The sequence below is a fragment of the Procambarus clarkii genome, chromosome 38, assembly GCF_040958095.1.
Source record: "Procambarus clarkii isolate CNS0578487 chromosome 38, FALCON_Pclarkii_2.0, whole genome shotgun sequence".
Taxonomy (NCBI): Eukaryota; Metazoa; Arthropoda; class Malacostraca; order Decapoda; family Cambaridae; genus Procambarus; species Procambarus clarkii.
Genome location: NC_091187.1, coordinates 16,707,716 through 16,724,874, shown reverse-complemented (window position 1 = coordinate 16,724,874; position 17,159 = coordinate 16,707,716). Strand labels below are relative to the sequence as shown.

Genomic DNA, 17,159 nt, shown 5'->3' with positions numbered 1-17,159 from the left:
CACACACACACCCACACACACACACACACACACACACACACACACACATACACATACACACACATACACATACACACACACACACAGTATCCAGCTTAGTGTAGAGGGAAGCCCTGGTACTGAAAAGGGTCTCACTGGTGGAGGAAGAAGGGGGAGGGGGGAGTTGCAGATAGCGGTAGATGAATCATAATTCCTTCACACCACATCACTAAAGCCACAATTCTTTCACTCATCAGCAAAATCACAATACCCTCTCTCTCTCTCTCTCTCTCTCTCTCTCTCTCTCTCTCTCTCTCTGTGAGTGGGTGGGGAGGGTATTAGTGGGTGGGATGATGGAGTAAAGGATGTCACAGATGGCAACTAGAGGATGAGGGTGGAAGATATGAGTTAGTGAGGAGGATTTTAGTGGGTGGAGAGAGGGTGCAGAATGTTAGTGGGTGGGGGAGAGGGGTGGAGGATGGTAATGGGTGGGGGGGGGGGGATGTGGTGAAGAGCCAGGGGAAGGGGTGCTGGGGGAGTGCCACTAGCCACGGACGTTGAGGAAGACTGGCAGTGCCGTTCTCACAGCGGTCGCAGCCAGGGGCGGTCCTGGAGGTCCCAGAGCCAGCACAGTGCCACGGTGAGGGGAGGTGGGAAGGGAAAGAGGAGCGTGCTGGCTACGATGGCGGGAAAGATAATAGTAGATAGCAGCGTTAGAGGGAAAATAATGGTTGATAGCATCGGTTGAGGGACGATAATGATAAAATAATGGATTTAAGCTTACTGGTGTCAATGGGGGGTAGATGTAATGATAGAGGAGTGGGTTGGATAGACTCTTTGATGTGTACATGAAAGATGAAACGAAAAAGTGAAAGATTTAAAAGAAGTGAAGTTTAATGTAGTATATTTAGATGTAGTGTGACGAAGCCCAAAGAAAGTGAGAATGAAGAACAATCCTGAATATTATAAGAGCTTCAGAATATGAAATAATAAGTAATACTGAAAAATTTATAACTGTTTTTTACAGTCTCGGTTTATGGCATTCAAGTTTGAGTGGACAAAGGTGGCTGTTGTGGTTGCCATATGCTCCATGTGATGAAAGAAATGATAATTAAAAGGGATTTGTTTACAGTTACTTAAAAAATAGTTTATTAAATTAGCAAGAAAACGCCTGTCAATGTGTTTTAAACATATAAATAACAAGGCAGTAAATGTACGAATTGTTATGGCAATAATCTACCAAGTGCAGTAGACGAAGTGTCTGGCAGGAAAGTCTCAAAAAAATTATAAGAAATACCAATGCAACGGCATATCAACGTTGCACGTTGCTTCAACGATGAAGCAACGTCAAGCTTGGATATTACGCCCACTGGAAGGTGGGTTCCGTGAAGGAAGAGGTTCTTTAGCCCAGATATTTCAACTGAGACAATTAATGACCAAAACTGTAAAGTGCTCAGCATATTACCTTTATTACTCAGCATATTATAATTGCTCATAGCGAGAGTAATTATTCAGTCAAGTGTGTTTAGTGAATGACAACGTCGAATGAAACCTTAAAAGTCAATGATAGTTGGCAGCAGAAATACAAATATAAATTATTCTCATTATCTGCTGATGTAGACCTGACCAAATGTAAACTGTGTCAACAAAATTATTCGCACACCCTCCGTCACTATGTGATGGAGTGCGAAAAGATACGTGAATTTAGAGACAATTCTATAACCAATGTTCCAGCGATGTGTAAATATTTAATTCAAAATGATCTGCTACCAGAAATTTTAGCCAAATATCCCCAGTTTGCTAACTGTAGGTAGTAACTGAGTGATTGTAACCTATCCACACCTGCCCACTGGATGGGGGGCGGTGTGCAGGACAAACATATAAATTGTGACAATAACTCTCCACATATGTCAGTTGCTTAATTTAGAACCTGTACTTGAGGTCGATCTCGAATCCATTGTTGACGTGACGACTTATATTGAATTTTGTAACTAGTTTATCAAGACTGTAACTTGCTTAGCTAAATGAATTGTGGGGTTCAGTCCCTGAGCCCATTATGTGCCTCTGTAACCCTTCCCACTACCGCCCACAAGATGGGTATGGGGTGCATAATAAATTAACTAAACTAACTAACTCTTGCGTGTGGCAAAGGTTATAAATAGTATAGTTTTCTCTTTTTCCATTTTGTTCATTTATTATAAAGAACATAAGAATGAAGGTAACTGCGGAGGACTCATACGAGGCAGCTCCTAATTTATATCCAGCCAATCTCCTTCATTTATGTCTAACCTACGCTTGAAACAATCAAGGGATCTTACTTCTATTATGTTAAACTAAATATTAGTATAAAGGCCATACTCATCCCCTGGGACCGCAGTAGGGAAGGTTACAGAGGCACATAATGGATTCTGAACCCCAATATTTGTTTAGCTAAGCTAGTTATACACTCATGAACATATTTACAGTCTAATAGTACAACTGCTTCAAGAACAAGGAGTTCACGTCTTCAGCTGATCATTAGATCTTTGTGAGAAGACAGGAGGATTCTGGCCTATTTTGATTATAATAAAACTCAGAAGAATTACGGGGCGTTTTCAAAAGATTAATTCCATTAATAGCAATCGCGCTCCTCACACAAACTTTATGAACTTACCTTTTATTCAACTCCCGCACCGGATTGGATATGTGCCAATTTCCTGCCCCCGTGGTGACCACTAAATAGATAGTATCCTTCAGGTAAACTCAGGTAATCCCATTCAAACAAGAAAAAATAATAATCGGCGTTTTGGTTAATGTTCAAGATTGTTCAATAGGATCGAATCGAAGGGTTTAGGCTTGGGAACCGACTTGGCTGGGGGAACAGAGGGCCGGGAGGATATGGAGACTGGAGACTAAAACCTTCGGGGATGTAAATAATGGGAGAGGAAAACAGGAACATACATATGGGGGAATAAAGAGAGAAGGGAAACTGGGGAAATAAATGCAAGAGGAGACCCCAAGTGTGGAACACGCTCAACAGATGGCGCTGACTGGCATATAAACGACGGAACTTCGATTGGTGTCCTGATGCATTGTAATTCATAATTCTATTTTTGTTTTCCTATTGAAGCTCAAAACGACCGAATATATGTGAATTTCTGATATGAAGTTGACAACAATATAGCACAAGTGTGATACAATTAAGCATTAACCAATGTAAGAGAGAAAGTCAGACACACGTATTTCCAGTGCCCTCACCTGGAGAAAGTGCCCACAAGTGTTGGAAGATTAACGTGGTGAGGGAGAGGAACAGTGAGGCAGGTTCACCTGGTGAGGGAGAGGAACAGTGAGGCAGGTTCACCTGGTGAGGGAGAGGAACAGTGAGGCAGGTTCAAGTGGTGAGGGAGAGGAACAGTGAGGCAGGTTCACGTGGTGAGGGAGAGGAACAGTGAGGCAGGTTCACGTGGTGAGGGAGAGGAACAGTGTTGGCGGACGTCTGGTAGAAGCACCACAGATGCTGTTGGAGGTGTAAGAGAAACACCGTGTAGGTGCTTGACTAGAATACAGCAGACATCAGGAAGAAGGCAACTCTACGTCAACATGGTGGAACAGCAACAACAGCCACGACAGCAGCAGCAACAGCCACAACAGCAGCAGCAACAGCCTCAACAGCAACAAAGCAGTTGGAATTTAAGCAGAATAGGTAAGACAGGAAACTCGTCAAACCTGTATTATTCAATTATATTTGTTTGTAAGCTCACTTTAATTATTATTATTACACACAAACACGAGGCTGAAAGTAGATGTTACTTCTGCCAACATCTTACTAGCGAGTAGCTTAGATAAATCATCAACAGGAAGGTTAATAAAGCCACAGCAATAGTTTAAATAACCAGTTAACTGGTATAGCTACTGACATGTACTCACGTGGAAGAAGTGTTGACAACTTACACAGACGAAGTTTAAGCCAATCATAACACATTATTTCTAAAGTGAATATTTTTCTTGTGTCCTGTTACTGACTCGTAAATATTGCAGATGTTGGCGATTTTCTGTAATTGTAGTACGTGCGTGAAGCATTTACAGCGTTGTGATACGAACAACAAGTCGTCAGCGAAGCACTTGTTCTGGAAGTGTTCGGACGTCATCAGTTGTGTAACCCGTTCTCGACTCAGCCCGTCCTCCAAACAAAGACCCGAAAGTGATTCCATGCACCCGCCAAACCCCCTGTTTATGAATGAAAAGCAGTTTACACACGACTCACAACTGCTGACGTTCGAACATATCCGGAACAAGTGCTTCACTGACGAATTTTGTTCGAATCACAACGCTATAAATGCTTCACCCACGTACTACAAATACAAATAATCGCCAACAGAACCTAAACACCTAACCTAACCTATGCCTATATATGCGCAATATGCTAATATATTATAATATTAATTTATATTTGAGAACATTCCCGTTTGGAATGAACAGCATGTTAAAATTTATGAATGCGTCTGTTGGGTCGACCGCTGGATGACATTGACTTGGTCTGAGGAGGTCGATCTCGAACCCATTGTTGATGTGACGACTTATACTGAATTTTGTAACTAGCTCATCAATATTGTAACTTGCTTAGCTAAATGAATTGTGAGGTTCAGTCCCTGAGCCCATTATCTGCCTCTGTAACCCTTTCCACTACCGCCCACAAGATGGGTATGGGGTGCTTTAATAAATGAACTAATCTAAAAAAAACTCTGAGGATGGCCTGTATGACGCCTTGAGGCTGGTGCTTCACGACGTCTCGTGAAGCCTGGGGGTGGATTTCCTCATCTTTCTCCTCTCACTTTTCTCCTCCTCCTCTTCTTGCTCCTCCTCCTCCTCTCACTCTTCTCCTCCTCCTCCTCCTGCTGTCAGACATCCAAGGGTCTGAGCGTAATGAATGGATATCACCCTAATCAAATCTCCCGTTTTCCTGCAACTCAATATTCTCACTGAAGTTGTATCTGTAAGTGAATTTCTCCCTCAACTCGTAATGCCGGACGTGTGCAGGCAAGACGGAGAGAACCAGACACAGAGAGAGAAATAGAGAAATAGAAAGAAACAGAGAGATAAGATAGAGAGAAAGAGGAGGGTTTAGAAGTGTCCAATAAAAAGAGAAGAGAAACAAGTAGAAGAATATTGACTTCATTGCCGAAGATTAAACAAAACAAAACAAAAAATAGATAAAAACTGGTGAAGATAGAAAAACCTTCCAGGAACGTTAATAAAGCACTCGGATCACTGTACATAACATACGTAAGACTAATCCTACAGTATGCAGCCAACACTTTATGACTAACGTGATTAACATGATTTTATTGGGATTAAAATCAAGTGATACAAAACTAGACCAGACGGACAGGATACAGTGATGGACCAGACGGACAGGATACAATGATACACTACACAGCCAGGATACAATGATACACCACACAGCCAGGATACAATGATACACCACACAGCCAGGATACAATGATACACCACACAGCCAGGATACAATGATACACCACACAGCCAGGATACAATGATACACCACACAGCCAGGATACAATGATACACCACACAGCCAGGATACAATGATACACCACACAGCCAGGATACAATGATACACCACACAGCCAAGATACAATGATACACCACACAGCCAAGATACAATGATACACCACACAGCCAAGATACAATGATACACCACACAGCCAGGATACAATGATGGCCCAGGAAGGTGCTCTGGTGTGACCTCATCAACCCTAACCAGCTTCCAGCCCTCGACAACAGGAAACCACACAAGTTATAGCCATCATACGCTCCTGTGAACCCCCACCCCCACCACCCTCCCCCAGCCAGCCCTCTCCAACAGTATTCATCGCATTTTGACGTATAAATCTTCCCCCCTCCCCCTTGAGGCCAACAACTGATGAATACAAATCATAGCGGCTCAAAAAATTGACTTGATGTCCCGTTTTCTATTCGCGGGGTGCTCGGTTTGGTTAGGTTCGGGCAATTTTAGTACATCAGTTTAGTGATGTTGCTGACCGCTTGAGAGGACGGGCTGCACCTCCTCCACCGTGTCATACATCACCACCATAACAGCATCGCCATACACTCAGGAAATTCAATGATTTAACAAAACAGGAAATATTGACATGGGTGAAGTGCCATTGTTTACAGACTTTTAATTAATATACCAATTTCCTGCATGTTATTGGAAGGCTGGGGCCAGATTCACGAAGCAGTTACGCAAGCACTTAAGAACCTGTCCATCTTTTAGCAATCTTTGGCGGCTTTGTTTACAAATATTAAACAGTTAATGAGCTCCGAAGCACCAGGAGGCTGTTTATAACAATAACAACAGTTGATTGGGAAGTTTTCGTGCTTGTAAACTGTTTAATAAATGTAACCAAAGCCGTCGAAAATTGAGGAAAGATGTACACGTTCATAAGCGCTTGCATAACTGCTTCGTGAATCTGCCCCCCTGATCAATTATTGTATTGAACTACATTCAAACTTTCCTGAATTTGAATAACTACAAAAATCAGTGACTTTATTACCTGCGGCCGCAGGTATACTGGCCGGGGTGATAGGCGTGGCGGCGTGGGCATGGCAGGCGTGGTTCGGCGTGTCTGAGGGCGTGGTGCACAAAGCTGACCCCGTGTACGACTTCATCGTGGTGGGCGGAGGGACCGCGGGGTGCGTACTGGCGGCGAGGCTCAGCGAGGAGGAGAACTTCAAGGTTCTCCTGGTGGAGGCTGGCGGGGAGGAACCATGGATCTCCAACATTCCTCTGGCTGCCCCGCTCCTTCAGCAGTCTCGCTTCGACTGGCAGTACCTGACGGAGCCGCAGGAGGAGTCCTCGTTCGGTCTCTTTAACCAGGTAGGTGAAGAAAGAAAAGTTAGCTTGGAGAAACATTAGTATAAACAAAACTAATTTCACTTTTTTAATAGATGAGGATGTGAAAAATCAATCGATAAAAATAATTTTAATATACAGACGAAGAGTCACAATAACGTGGCTGAAAAATGCTAACCAAACCACACACTAGAAATTGAAGAGACGACGACATTTCGGTCCGTCCTGGACCGAATATAAAAGGGACTGGACTGAATATAAAAGGGAATGTTGAATCCAAAGAGGGAATAAGTGTGTAAGTTTTTGTATAAGGTGAAGGAGATGTGGCACTGTGAGAGTGCCTGTGCATTGTCTGTTTTGATCACTGCAATACACTCGTCACTTTCCTAGCAATCAGCATGGCCCCGCGGTCGTGGGTTGGGAGGCACCGCGACCCTCAACTTCAACATTCACATGTTCGGGTCCCCCCAGGACTTCCAGAAGTGGGAGGAGGAGTATGGGGCCACGGGCTGGGGCTTCCAGGAGATGAAGAAGTACGCCAACAAGGCCGAGTGTCGCAGACTCAGGCCTAAGATTTTCAAGGTCTGTGGAATCATTTATTTTGAATTAAAGAATTTTAGGTTCAAGTCTGTGTAACAAAATTTTGCAGTATTCTGACCACAAGTCACAGTAACATGGATGAAAATTAGACACCCAAGTCACAAATCTGAAAATAAAAGAGTTAACAGCGTTTTGGTTAAATCAAGGATTGTTCATATAACTTGAATATTTAAATATATAATTTTTTATTTAATGGGCATCCTAATTTACACATAAATTTGCAGCAGAAACAATGCAGCAACGAGCATGTAGAGAAGGTAGATAAAGGGTGTAACAGCAGCGAGGGGGAGAAGACAGGCCACCTCAGGCACCAGCAAGATGCTGTTCAGTGTTACCACCCGCCCCTCCGCGTCCACACCGCTGCCTCCACTCTCACACACACCTTCCTCGCAGCAGGGAAGGAACTAGGTAAGTCTAATACATTTTGCTTACCTAGGAAAGGTATTTATTTACATGTTTTGCTTGCCTGGCAATGCCCGTTCTCGCGAGTGTTCCTAATATCAAGACACTATAGTTTTAAAGTGCCTTATTCTAACCTACCAGAGGACCCACGAACAGAAAACAGGACATTATGTCAATTTCGCGAGCCGTTACTATTTTCTACTACAATAGTTTTTTGGCCTTAGGTAATAAAATATAAGTCAAAATGCGACGTACTATTAGGAGGATGGGTTGTTCGAAAAGTCTAGAGGGGGCTAGATTCACGAAGAAGTTACGCAAACACTTACGAATCTGTACATCTTTTCTCAATCTTTGGCGGCTTTATTTATAATTATTAAACGGTTAATGAGCTCCGAAGCACCAGGAGGCTGTTTATAGCAATAACAACAGTTGATTGGCAAGTTTTCACGCTTGTAAACTGTTTAATAAATGTAACCAAAACCATCAAAGGTTGAGGAAAGATATACACGTTTGTAAGTACTTGCGTAACTGCTTCGTGAATCTGGCCCCAGGAGCTCTCACCATGGAGGACAGAAGCAAATGTATATATGCTGGTTAGCATTGTAAATGTGTGGCCACGTTTGTGGTAGAAAATAATGAAAATAATAATAAAAATACTATGCCAGCGGTGAGAAGCATGACTATATAACATGGTACTCCTTCACTGCAGGCCTGCCGGTGGGGAGCCTCAACGACGATATCGACTACGGGCTGATGGCAGGGGAGACATTGGTATTCAAGGGGCGACGCTGGAGCAACGTCAAGGGCTATCTGAGAGCCGCCCTTGGCCGCCCCAACCTGCATGTCCTCATCCACAGCCACGTCACTAAGGTACTCACACTCCTCCACGTCTCTCACTGATGACCGGGTTTACTGTTTTCCCACTCTTCGTCGTGTTAATTCACTTCTCTTTACCTCTGTCCTTCATTATTCCCAATTATATTCCCGCCAAACACACACCGAAACTACGACGTTGGTACAACGTTCGAACAAGTTTTAACCCCTCCTAACCAGTTATAACAACCAATATAGCAAGTTGTAACAACGATCTAATACGACATAAACACGTTAAGCCAACATGTAACAACTTTATTACCAGTTGTAACAAGTAGGAAATAGGGATAGTTTCGGTTTGTGTTTCTAGGGTTCTGCCCTTTTATTATTCCCATTTATATTCTGCCCTTTTATTATTCCCAATTATATTCTGCCCTTTTATTATTCCCAATTATATTCTGCCCTTTCATTATTATCATTTAATGATATTCCTGGCAAATGTTTGACAGTTCCATTCGTATATTACCCTTCACCTGTCCACTCTTATTGCTCCTCCACTTTCTGTTGGCTATATCTTTCATTTCATAACATTCCATCTCCTCCTTCCACTTTAGACTTTAATCTCTCCTTATGTATCTTTCTTTTCCCTCTGTAAGGTATTTCATCCTCTGTTAACATTGTTATATCCAGTATTCAGCTGCTTTCTTATCTTTTCAATATTAATTAATGTTTTTACAATAATATATATTGGTCTGAAGTTCGAGAGTCTTATAGTCCAGGTGAATAAAATGTTATTTTCCTCTATATAGTGGTTAACAATATATATACTTACCAAGGTCTGCAAGATCTCCTCTAGCTGAATGTTTTATTCTCTTCTCCGAGGCTAAGGGTCCCTACAATTACACAAGAGGTGGTATATCCCTATATAACTCTTTTAGTGTGTTTGTTTATGTCATATAAACTTCCGACTGCTAAATCTGTCATTAAATTAACCCTCCTACTTTGATGCCTCATTTTTTTGTTAGTTTAGTTTTTATGATCTTGATTCGGTAGATCTTGTGGGAGGGCGAGCGGGCCGTGGGGGTGGAGGTGGTGCAGTGGGGCAGCCCTCGCCTCAAGAGGACCGTCTATGCCCGTGGGGAGGTGATCCTGGCCGCCGGGGCCATCAACTCTCCCAGTCTGCTCATGCTCTCTGGTGTCGGACCCAAAACTGTCCTGGAAGAGTTTAACGTAAGTTAAACTTTCCTCTATGGAAGTCTTTGTTATATGTTAAAATTGTTTTGGGAAGGTTAGATGTCAGTGCTACTCATCAAGAGGCTATGTTTCAGCCAAGTCATCGCCGCCTTGTTCGTGTTATGCTAAACTATTATTGAAAACTAATATGGAGAAAAATTGTGTGTTTCAGAGAATTTATATATAGTATTAGTCTCTTATTGCTAATACTGTATTTATCTATTGTATCAGCTTAACATTATCTTTTTCTTGCCACTTGCATTCATAAGTCATATCACAATGTATAATTTTCAAGCACAGTATACCCAGCTGTAACGAACTAGTGTCCTAGTAGTGATAACTATCTTCTACGGACCCCAGATACTAAATTCAGTCTATTACTAAATGAATAGTATTTTACTGCAAGTCGTCTGGTGTTGATTGAATAAGGTAGACAAAATACTACTAGTAACAATTACTACGGTTCATTAACAATAGTCTAAGTGTAAAAATGAATACAATAGGTGACGGCACATCAATTAACAAAGTCTAAATGAATAGTTGGAATTATATATAAAGTCCTCATAAATATTAATTTTTTTAATATAATCTCTTTTTGTTGTTTGGCATCTAATTATTTATTTCCAAAAATCTGCTGTAGATTCCAGCGGTCTCCATACTTGAAGGTGTTGGTGAAAACCTCCAGGACCACCTCAACACTCCCTTGTACGTCTCCCTGGAGAAGGATGTCTCCCTCAACCTTGCTAAGCTGCGCACCTTAAGTAATATTTGGGACTACTTCGTCAATGGAGGCAAAGGTAACTCCAGAGTTAACACATAATCTTAGTTATTTTTGGTTTAATTAGGTTAGGGAACTTTTCTTAGGTAGTTTTCCCGTAGTTTACCTCAACCATATGCAGACGAGGAGTCACAATAACGTGGCTGAAATATGTTGACCAGACCACACACTAGAAAGTGAAGGGACGACGACGTTCCGGTCCGTCCTGGACCTCCAGTCGATTGAGAATGGTCCAGGACGGACCGAAACGTCGTCGTCCCTTCACTTTCTAGTGTGTGGTCTGGTCAACATACCTCAACCATGTTTATGGAACATGAACGTCATCATTGCCTTTTTAATCTAGTTATAAATTGTCAATTAGGATGTATTAAACTTCCGTGTTCAGTGAATTTTTGAAGGGTTCAATTAACCTCTCGTATTTCATTTAAGTGTCTCTCTATCAGAGTAATATAAATGTCGGTATTGTTCTCTCTTAATTGTGCATTTATTTAACGTAAATAAAAATGTCATCTCGACCTGCCCTTGGCTAATATCACCCACGTACCAGCTGGACGAAGACTCCATGCAAATATGAAGGAACAAGTACTACATTTAATACAGTGGATAAATGTGCAGTTGTGTTATACAGCTCCCACTTCTAAACTACTCGTAAACATAAATTATACTAAGTATAATTAAACTTATGTCAGTTTGAAACGTAGTATTCTCATCACCAAAGTTTCACGTAGAGATGAGTTGCTCACGTGATAACCAAAGTTTGATGTTTGGTTTTAAAGTAAATGATGAACCACATACCTACAGTAAGTTTGAGCCTGTGGAGTTATTCAGTTGTCGAGATGTTGCCCTTGTGTTGCAGGCGACCTCGGGCGGGCAGCTGTTGAGGGCGTGGGGATAATGAGGCTAGCGAGGCAACAGCCAGAGCTCGGTGTCATCCTCTTCAATATGGGCGCTCTAGATAAGCATCTCTACTCTGCTATCACCAATATGAAACTTAATGTGAGTTTCTTTATGAATGTATTGTGAGGATTTCAACTCGACGCTAATGCTTTATGAGTGTATTGTGAGGGATTTAAATGCGATGTTGGTGCTTTATGAATGCATTACAAGGAATTAAGTTTTTGTAATGTTGGAGGTGAGACACTTTGAGGCCTCATTTGAGGCCTTTGGAACGCTTCGTTAAACTTTTCAGGGTGACTGGTGAGTAAGGAGGATTGGTCTCCAGTGCAGTCTTAATGAAATCGGCAGAAATGAAATACTCGGCGCAGAGTCCATAGAGTTAAAACAAATAATAATATTTCAGAATTTTCATTGTTAAGCAAAACACATGTTCTGATGGCAGATTTGTATTCTGTGGGCTTCCAACGCTTTAATGGCACTTTAAAGTGTTGGTACCTGGATCGACCAACATTTTGAAGTCAACCCGGGTACCTCTAGGTACCCGCATCCGGCAAACTAGCAAACATCAATCTCTACCTTCTCTGTTTTAAAGCCAGGTGTCTCCCCAACCCAAGAAAGAAAGAAACAGGGCCAGAATGATTATGCATTTAAATAAACTCATATTAATTCCTTATTTTTATGGACATTATGTGTCCTTGTTAATTCAAAATTTACTAATTACACCCAAAATAATATTATAATTTTTTCCAGTATTTTGAGACAGCTTTCCCAAAGATGGACAATCACAGTGCCTCGGGGTTCCTCTTCTTATCGACATGTTTACACCCAAAAAGCCGGGGTCAAGTTCGCATTGTCTCGAGAGACCCCCTCCACCCTCCCTCCATCCAGCCCAACTACCTCCACCATCCTTACGACATCACCTGCATGAGAGATGGTTAGTTACACTGTCCAGTGACCTCCTGTAAGTACAGTGTACTAGTATTTAGAAAATAGAATTTGATTATATATTCTTATTTTGAACATGTGTAAGAAGCCATTATATATTACAATAATTCTGTATTACAATAATATAATAATTTGCAGTCTCCGTGGTGTAGTGGTAAGACACTCGCCTGGCGTTCCGTGAGCGCTATGTCATGGGTTCGTATCCTGGCCGGGGAGGATTTACTGGGCGCAATTCCTTGACTGTAGCCTCTGTTTAACGCAACAGTAAAAAAATGTGTACTTGGATGATAAAACGATTCTTCGCGGCAGGGGATCGTATTCCAGGGACCTGCCCGAAACGCTACGCGTACTAGTGGCTGTACAAGAATGTAACAACTCTTGTATATATCTCAAACAAAAAAAAAAAAAAATCCTTATGTTGGGGACAGGCAGCCAGTGTATAATATATATATGTTCGGCCGAGCAAACAGCACGCTGGACTTGTGATCCTGTGGTCCCGGGTTCGATCCCGGGCGCCGGCGAGAAATAATGGGCAGAGTTTCTTTCACCCTATGCCCCTGTTACCTAGCAGTAAAATAGGTACCTGGGTGTTAGTCAGCTGTCACGGGCTGCTTCCTGGGGGTGGAGGCCTGGTCGAGGACCGGGCTGCGGGGACACTAAAACCCCAAAATCATCTCAAGATAATCTCAAGATAATCAAGATAGGCTTATATTCAGGCCCCCCTAAGGTTGAACTACTGACCTTCCTCAGGATGCATCCTAACTAAAAACTGACTAACTCTTGGGTATCAATTTATTGCAAGGTGAACAGAGGCATTAGGTGATGGGAAATGCGCTCAACCATTTCTGTCCCGCCCGGGATAGGATGGCTCTAAATCCATGCATGTTCTTATCATAATACTAGTAACTCACTAATTTTTCACATAAATATAAACACAGGGGCAAATATGTTGATGCAAAAAAAATGCAAGTTATATATCGACTCACAAGCTGCTATATAACACTTACGTACTTATTTTTTAAAGACATGCATTAAAACTCCCCATATAACATGTATAGTAAAATACATTTACATGTTACAGGAGCTACATAATAGATTTTATCACTTTAATTTACTGAAATAGAGATATCTTGAGTATAAATATCATTGCAGGTCCTAATGTAGCATAATGACATTGTGTAGCTTTTGGCAGTGTTTATTGAAACGTATCCTAAAATTGTTTCTAAATACTTACAGCATTCAAGTTTACAGTACGGCTGGTACGAACCAAAGCGTTCCAGAATCTGGGAGCATCTGTGGCCTTACCTCGCTACCAGGAGTGCCTTGGTTCAGAAGGTCCGGAACCCTTGGTTCGGAAACGCTCTGGTCCGGAAGGTTCAGGGCGCGAAGAGTACACCCGGACTCTTTACCAGGAATTCGTCTCTTGCATCATTCGTGTGGGTGCCATTTCTGGTTATCACGCATTGGGCACTGCTCGTATTGGCCAGCCAGGTGACCCTATGGCTGTGGTCGATCCGGAGCTCAGGTAGATGTAACACTTACTAAATTGTAAACTATTGCAAGTATATATTGTCCATGGAAAACAAGTATGCTATAAACTGCTAAGCATATTAATTAAGCACATTTACAGAATTATATTTATATCAGGGTTTTTAATTATAGAGCCTACTTCAAAGCTTGGGTATTACATCCATGAAAAGAACTTGGATTGTCTAATTATATTTTTAAATAAAATTTATACCTGAATATTTGCCAGCTTACAGCTTATGACCCTACTTAGTTCTTTTAACTGCATTAATGAAGTTCTCTATCAAAATTATATTTGTCTAACATATATACATGAGTTATGACAATCCAAGTACCAAGTTCTGCACACACGACTAGATTATGGTCCAGGATGAACTGAAACGTTGTCATTTCTCCATCTTCTGATGTGTGGTTTGGACGTCAATCCAAATACTGTAAAAAACAAAAGAATTTTACCTGAATTTACATGAAGGCTACTATCTCTAGTGGCTTTGTCGGGAATCGAGGAAGGAAGCCAGCGGCTTGTCAAACGTCCTCCCCCTCCCCCCATTCCCACATTGTTGCTGAGGATTTTTTCCTGTCTGTATTTTGAACTGTAGTGCTATAATGTTTGGTATTTATGGCTTCAGTGCGTAGGTAGTTCCATGGGTCTGTGGGTTAAAAAGCTTCTCATGTTTTCTGTCCTAAGTTGTGGCTTGTTGAACTCCCACCTGTGCAATTTTCAATGAATGGTGGATCAAAATTCCCAGGTCCTTGTCTTCATCCACCTGCTGTATAGTAATGTTGCCCTACATGCAAGGTCTTGCAATTGTCAATATTAAAAAGCATTTGTCATGCAACTGACTACTTGCAAAGTTCATGTAGATCTCTTTGTATGGCCTCAATATAGTTTTTGCTTCCCACTTTATCATAGTTCTTAGTGTCTTCTACAAATTTTATGACATGGTTAATAAAATTCTTGTCTATATCATTAATGTACAGTATATGACACAAATGGTTGGCCCCAAAATGGAATACAGTGATAATGTAAACACACACTAAGATGACGATATACATTATTTAAAGAGAACGTTTCACCTCTTATGGGGTTCATCAAAAACAATGCCTTAACTTTGACATACTAAGATAATTACATTCTTAATTGTTTTAACTCTTCTCTCATCAGAGTGATTGGGACAGAGCATCTGAGGGTAGTGGATGCTTCAGTGATGCCTACACAGATTTCTGGGGCTCCCAACTCTGCCATCACTGTCATTGCAGAGAAGGCATCCGATCTCATTAAGGCAAGTTGTTCTTGTATAATTGTCTTGCTTCCTATAGAGCTTGTGCGGCAGGAAAGTTGCTCGTATGCTGACTTAGCTATGTTCTCAACTCACAGTGTAGACCCCGAGTTCAATTCCTGAGCAGGACAGAAACGTTTGGGCACATTTCCTTTCACCTGCTGCTTCTGTTCATAAAGCTGTAAACAAGTACAGTACCTGAGTTACGCAACTGTTGTAGGTTGCTTCTTGGAGGCAGTAGTTGGCCTAGGGAAGGGAGGGGGGGGGCGCATCTCAATAACCCTAAGTACAGGCTTCCTGTCCCTGACAACAGGAATTATTATTATTATAACAGTCCAGTGTTCATAGGACCTGCATCCAGTTGTATTTGGTGTCCATTTTTGCTTCCTACTACATATTTACGAAATTTTGTGGGTTTAAAAATTATAATCATTTTATCTCAATTGACCGATTTTTACCTGCTTACTGGTGTGCTTCACCTGCCTGCCAGCCTGCTTTCTGGTGTGCTTCACCTGCCTGCTAGCCTGCTTTCTGGTGTGCTTCACCTGCCTGCCAGCCTGCTTACTGGTGTGCTTCACCTGCCTGCCAGCCTGCTTACTGGTGTGCTTCACCTGCCTGCTAGCCTGCTTACTGGTGTGCTTCACCTGCCTGCCAGCCTGCTTACTGGTGTGCTTCACCTGCCTGCTAGCCTGCTTACTGGTGTGCTTCACCTGCCTGCCAGCCTGCTTACTGGTGTGCTTCACCTGCCTGCTAGCCTGCTTACTGGTGTGCTTCACCTGCCTGCTAGCCTGCTTACTGGTGTGCTTCACCTGCCTGCTAGCCTGCTTACTGGTGTGCTTCACCTGCCTGCCAGCCTGCTTACTGGTGTGCTTCACCTGCCTGCCTCCATATAGAAGTTCATCACTTTTATAATAACCGTCTTGTTTCAGAGAGTAATGCTTGTAAAGATGTTTAATTTCTAAATAATGTAATTTCTACTGTTTAATATAGTATACAGTTTTTAATATAGTATACATCAGTAACTTTTATTTTTATAATCTTTTATTACAGGCAACTTGGAATAACAAATCTAAATTAGCCAGTCAGAAAATTTGCTCCAGTGCACCAGACTGTGAAGAAAAGCTTCTGTCCAACATTTCCAACTTAGCAGAGCCCGTTGGTGGCCTCATTTCAACTGTTATTGTTTACATACTCTGGGGTGTGTTATTATATGCTAACACTGGCATATGATAACACACCTCTGGTCTTCATCATGCTGGTAGCCTATGTGTAAGAAGGGTTGACAATGTGCAATACATAATTCAAAATTTTGCTTACACTGTACTTCAGTATGTATAAATTAAAATTTTGCTGGTTATTGTTAATTATGGTACAGTACAGCATAGACCTTCAATTTATATGGAAGCTTAACAAGAGTCATCATACCTAAAAAGTATTTTTTTCGTGTACAGTACTAGTACATATACTGTACACACGTAAAATAAATGCCATACAGTAGTTACCTCTGGAATAATAACCACAGCTTTGATTGCTATCTGCTGGACTATTGGTATGTTACCACTTCTGGGTGACCGCACCAGTACCTTCTTGGATGCACTTGAGGACACGTGTCTGGCTCACCAAAACATTCATACCTATACTGTATTACACATTAAATATAATGAACTTTTTTTCATATGACTAATAGTTACTAAAACTTAACATTTAATAAAGTGCATTGCTATGAATGTAATGCAATATATTCACATATTTCTGGTGGTCAAAATAGGAATTACCCAGCAGGTACAAGGTAGTAACTGAAGCTGACATTCCACATTTTGCAGATTTATGAAATTATTTGCCCAAATTACTT

General features: G+C 41.6%; 2 protein-coding genes across 4 annotated transcripts in view; one reads left to right on the top strand and one right to left on the bottom strand.

The window, feature by feature from the left end:
- The window catches only part of LOC123771885 (zinc transporter ZIP1), a 53,446-nt gene extending 50,675 nt beyond the window's left edge, over nucleotides 1-2,771 (bottom strand). Inside the window, exon 1 of the mRNA XM_069337810.1 lies at nucleotides 2,633-2,771. The gene's annotated coding sequence lies outside the window, so the exon portion shown is untranslated. The remainder of the gene's footprint in view (nucleotides 1-2,632) is intronic.
- LOC123771883 (L-sorbose 1-dehydrogenase) lies at nucleotides 531-17,072 on the top strand. 3 transcript variants are annotated; one of them, XR_011230835.1, is made up of 13 exons: nucleotides 531-619; nucleotides 3,089-3,661; nucleotides 6,546-6,856; nucleotides 7,223-7,414; nucleotides 7,657-7,840; nucleotides 8,544-8,704; nucleotides 9,701-9,877; nucleotides 10,521-10,677; nucleotides 11,515-11,654; nucleotides 12,306-12,489; nucleotides 13,737-14,025; nucleotides 15,193-16,202; nucleotides 16,358-16,482. XR_011230835.1 is itself a non-coding variant. In XM_045764626.2 (12 exons), the coding sequence occupies exons 1-12, from the start codon at nucleotides 3,559-3,561 to the stop codon at nucleotides 16,535-16,537; spliced, it is 2,196 nt and encodes a 731-aa protein (XP_045620582.2). In that variant the 5' UTR covers nucleotides 2,929-3,558; the 3' UTR covers nucleotides 16,538-17,072. The 3 variants fall into 3 exon arrangements, 1 of the variants encoding a protein (XP_045620582.2); XR_011230836.1 differs by lacking the exon at nucleotides 531-619 and having other exon boundaries at nucleotides 2,929-3,661; XM_045764626.2 differs by lacking the exon at nucleotides 531-619 and having other exon boundaries at nucleotides 2,929-3,661; nucleotides 15,193-15,310; nucleotides 16,358-17,072.
- The last annotated feature ends 87 nt before the right edge of the window (nucleotides 17,073-17,159 follow it).

Coding starts and splice junctions, on each gene's coding strand:
- LOC123771883 (XM_045764626.2), top strand. CDS start 3,559: ATGGTGGAACAGCAACAACAGCCACGACAGCAGCAGCAACAGCCACAA. Junction 6,857..7,222: donor CGTTCGGTCTCTTTAACCAG/GTAGGTGAAGAA, acceptor TCACTTTCCTAG/CAATCAGCATGGCCCCGCGG. Junction 15,311..16,357: donor AGGCATCCGATCTCATTAAG/GCAAGTTGTTCT, acceptor CTTTTATTACAG/GCAACTTGGAATAACAAATC.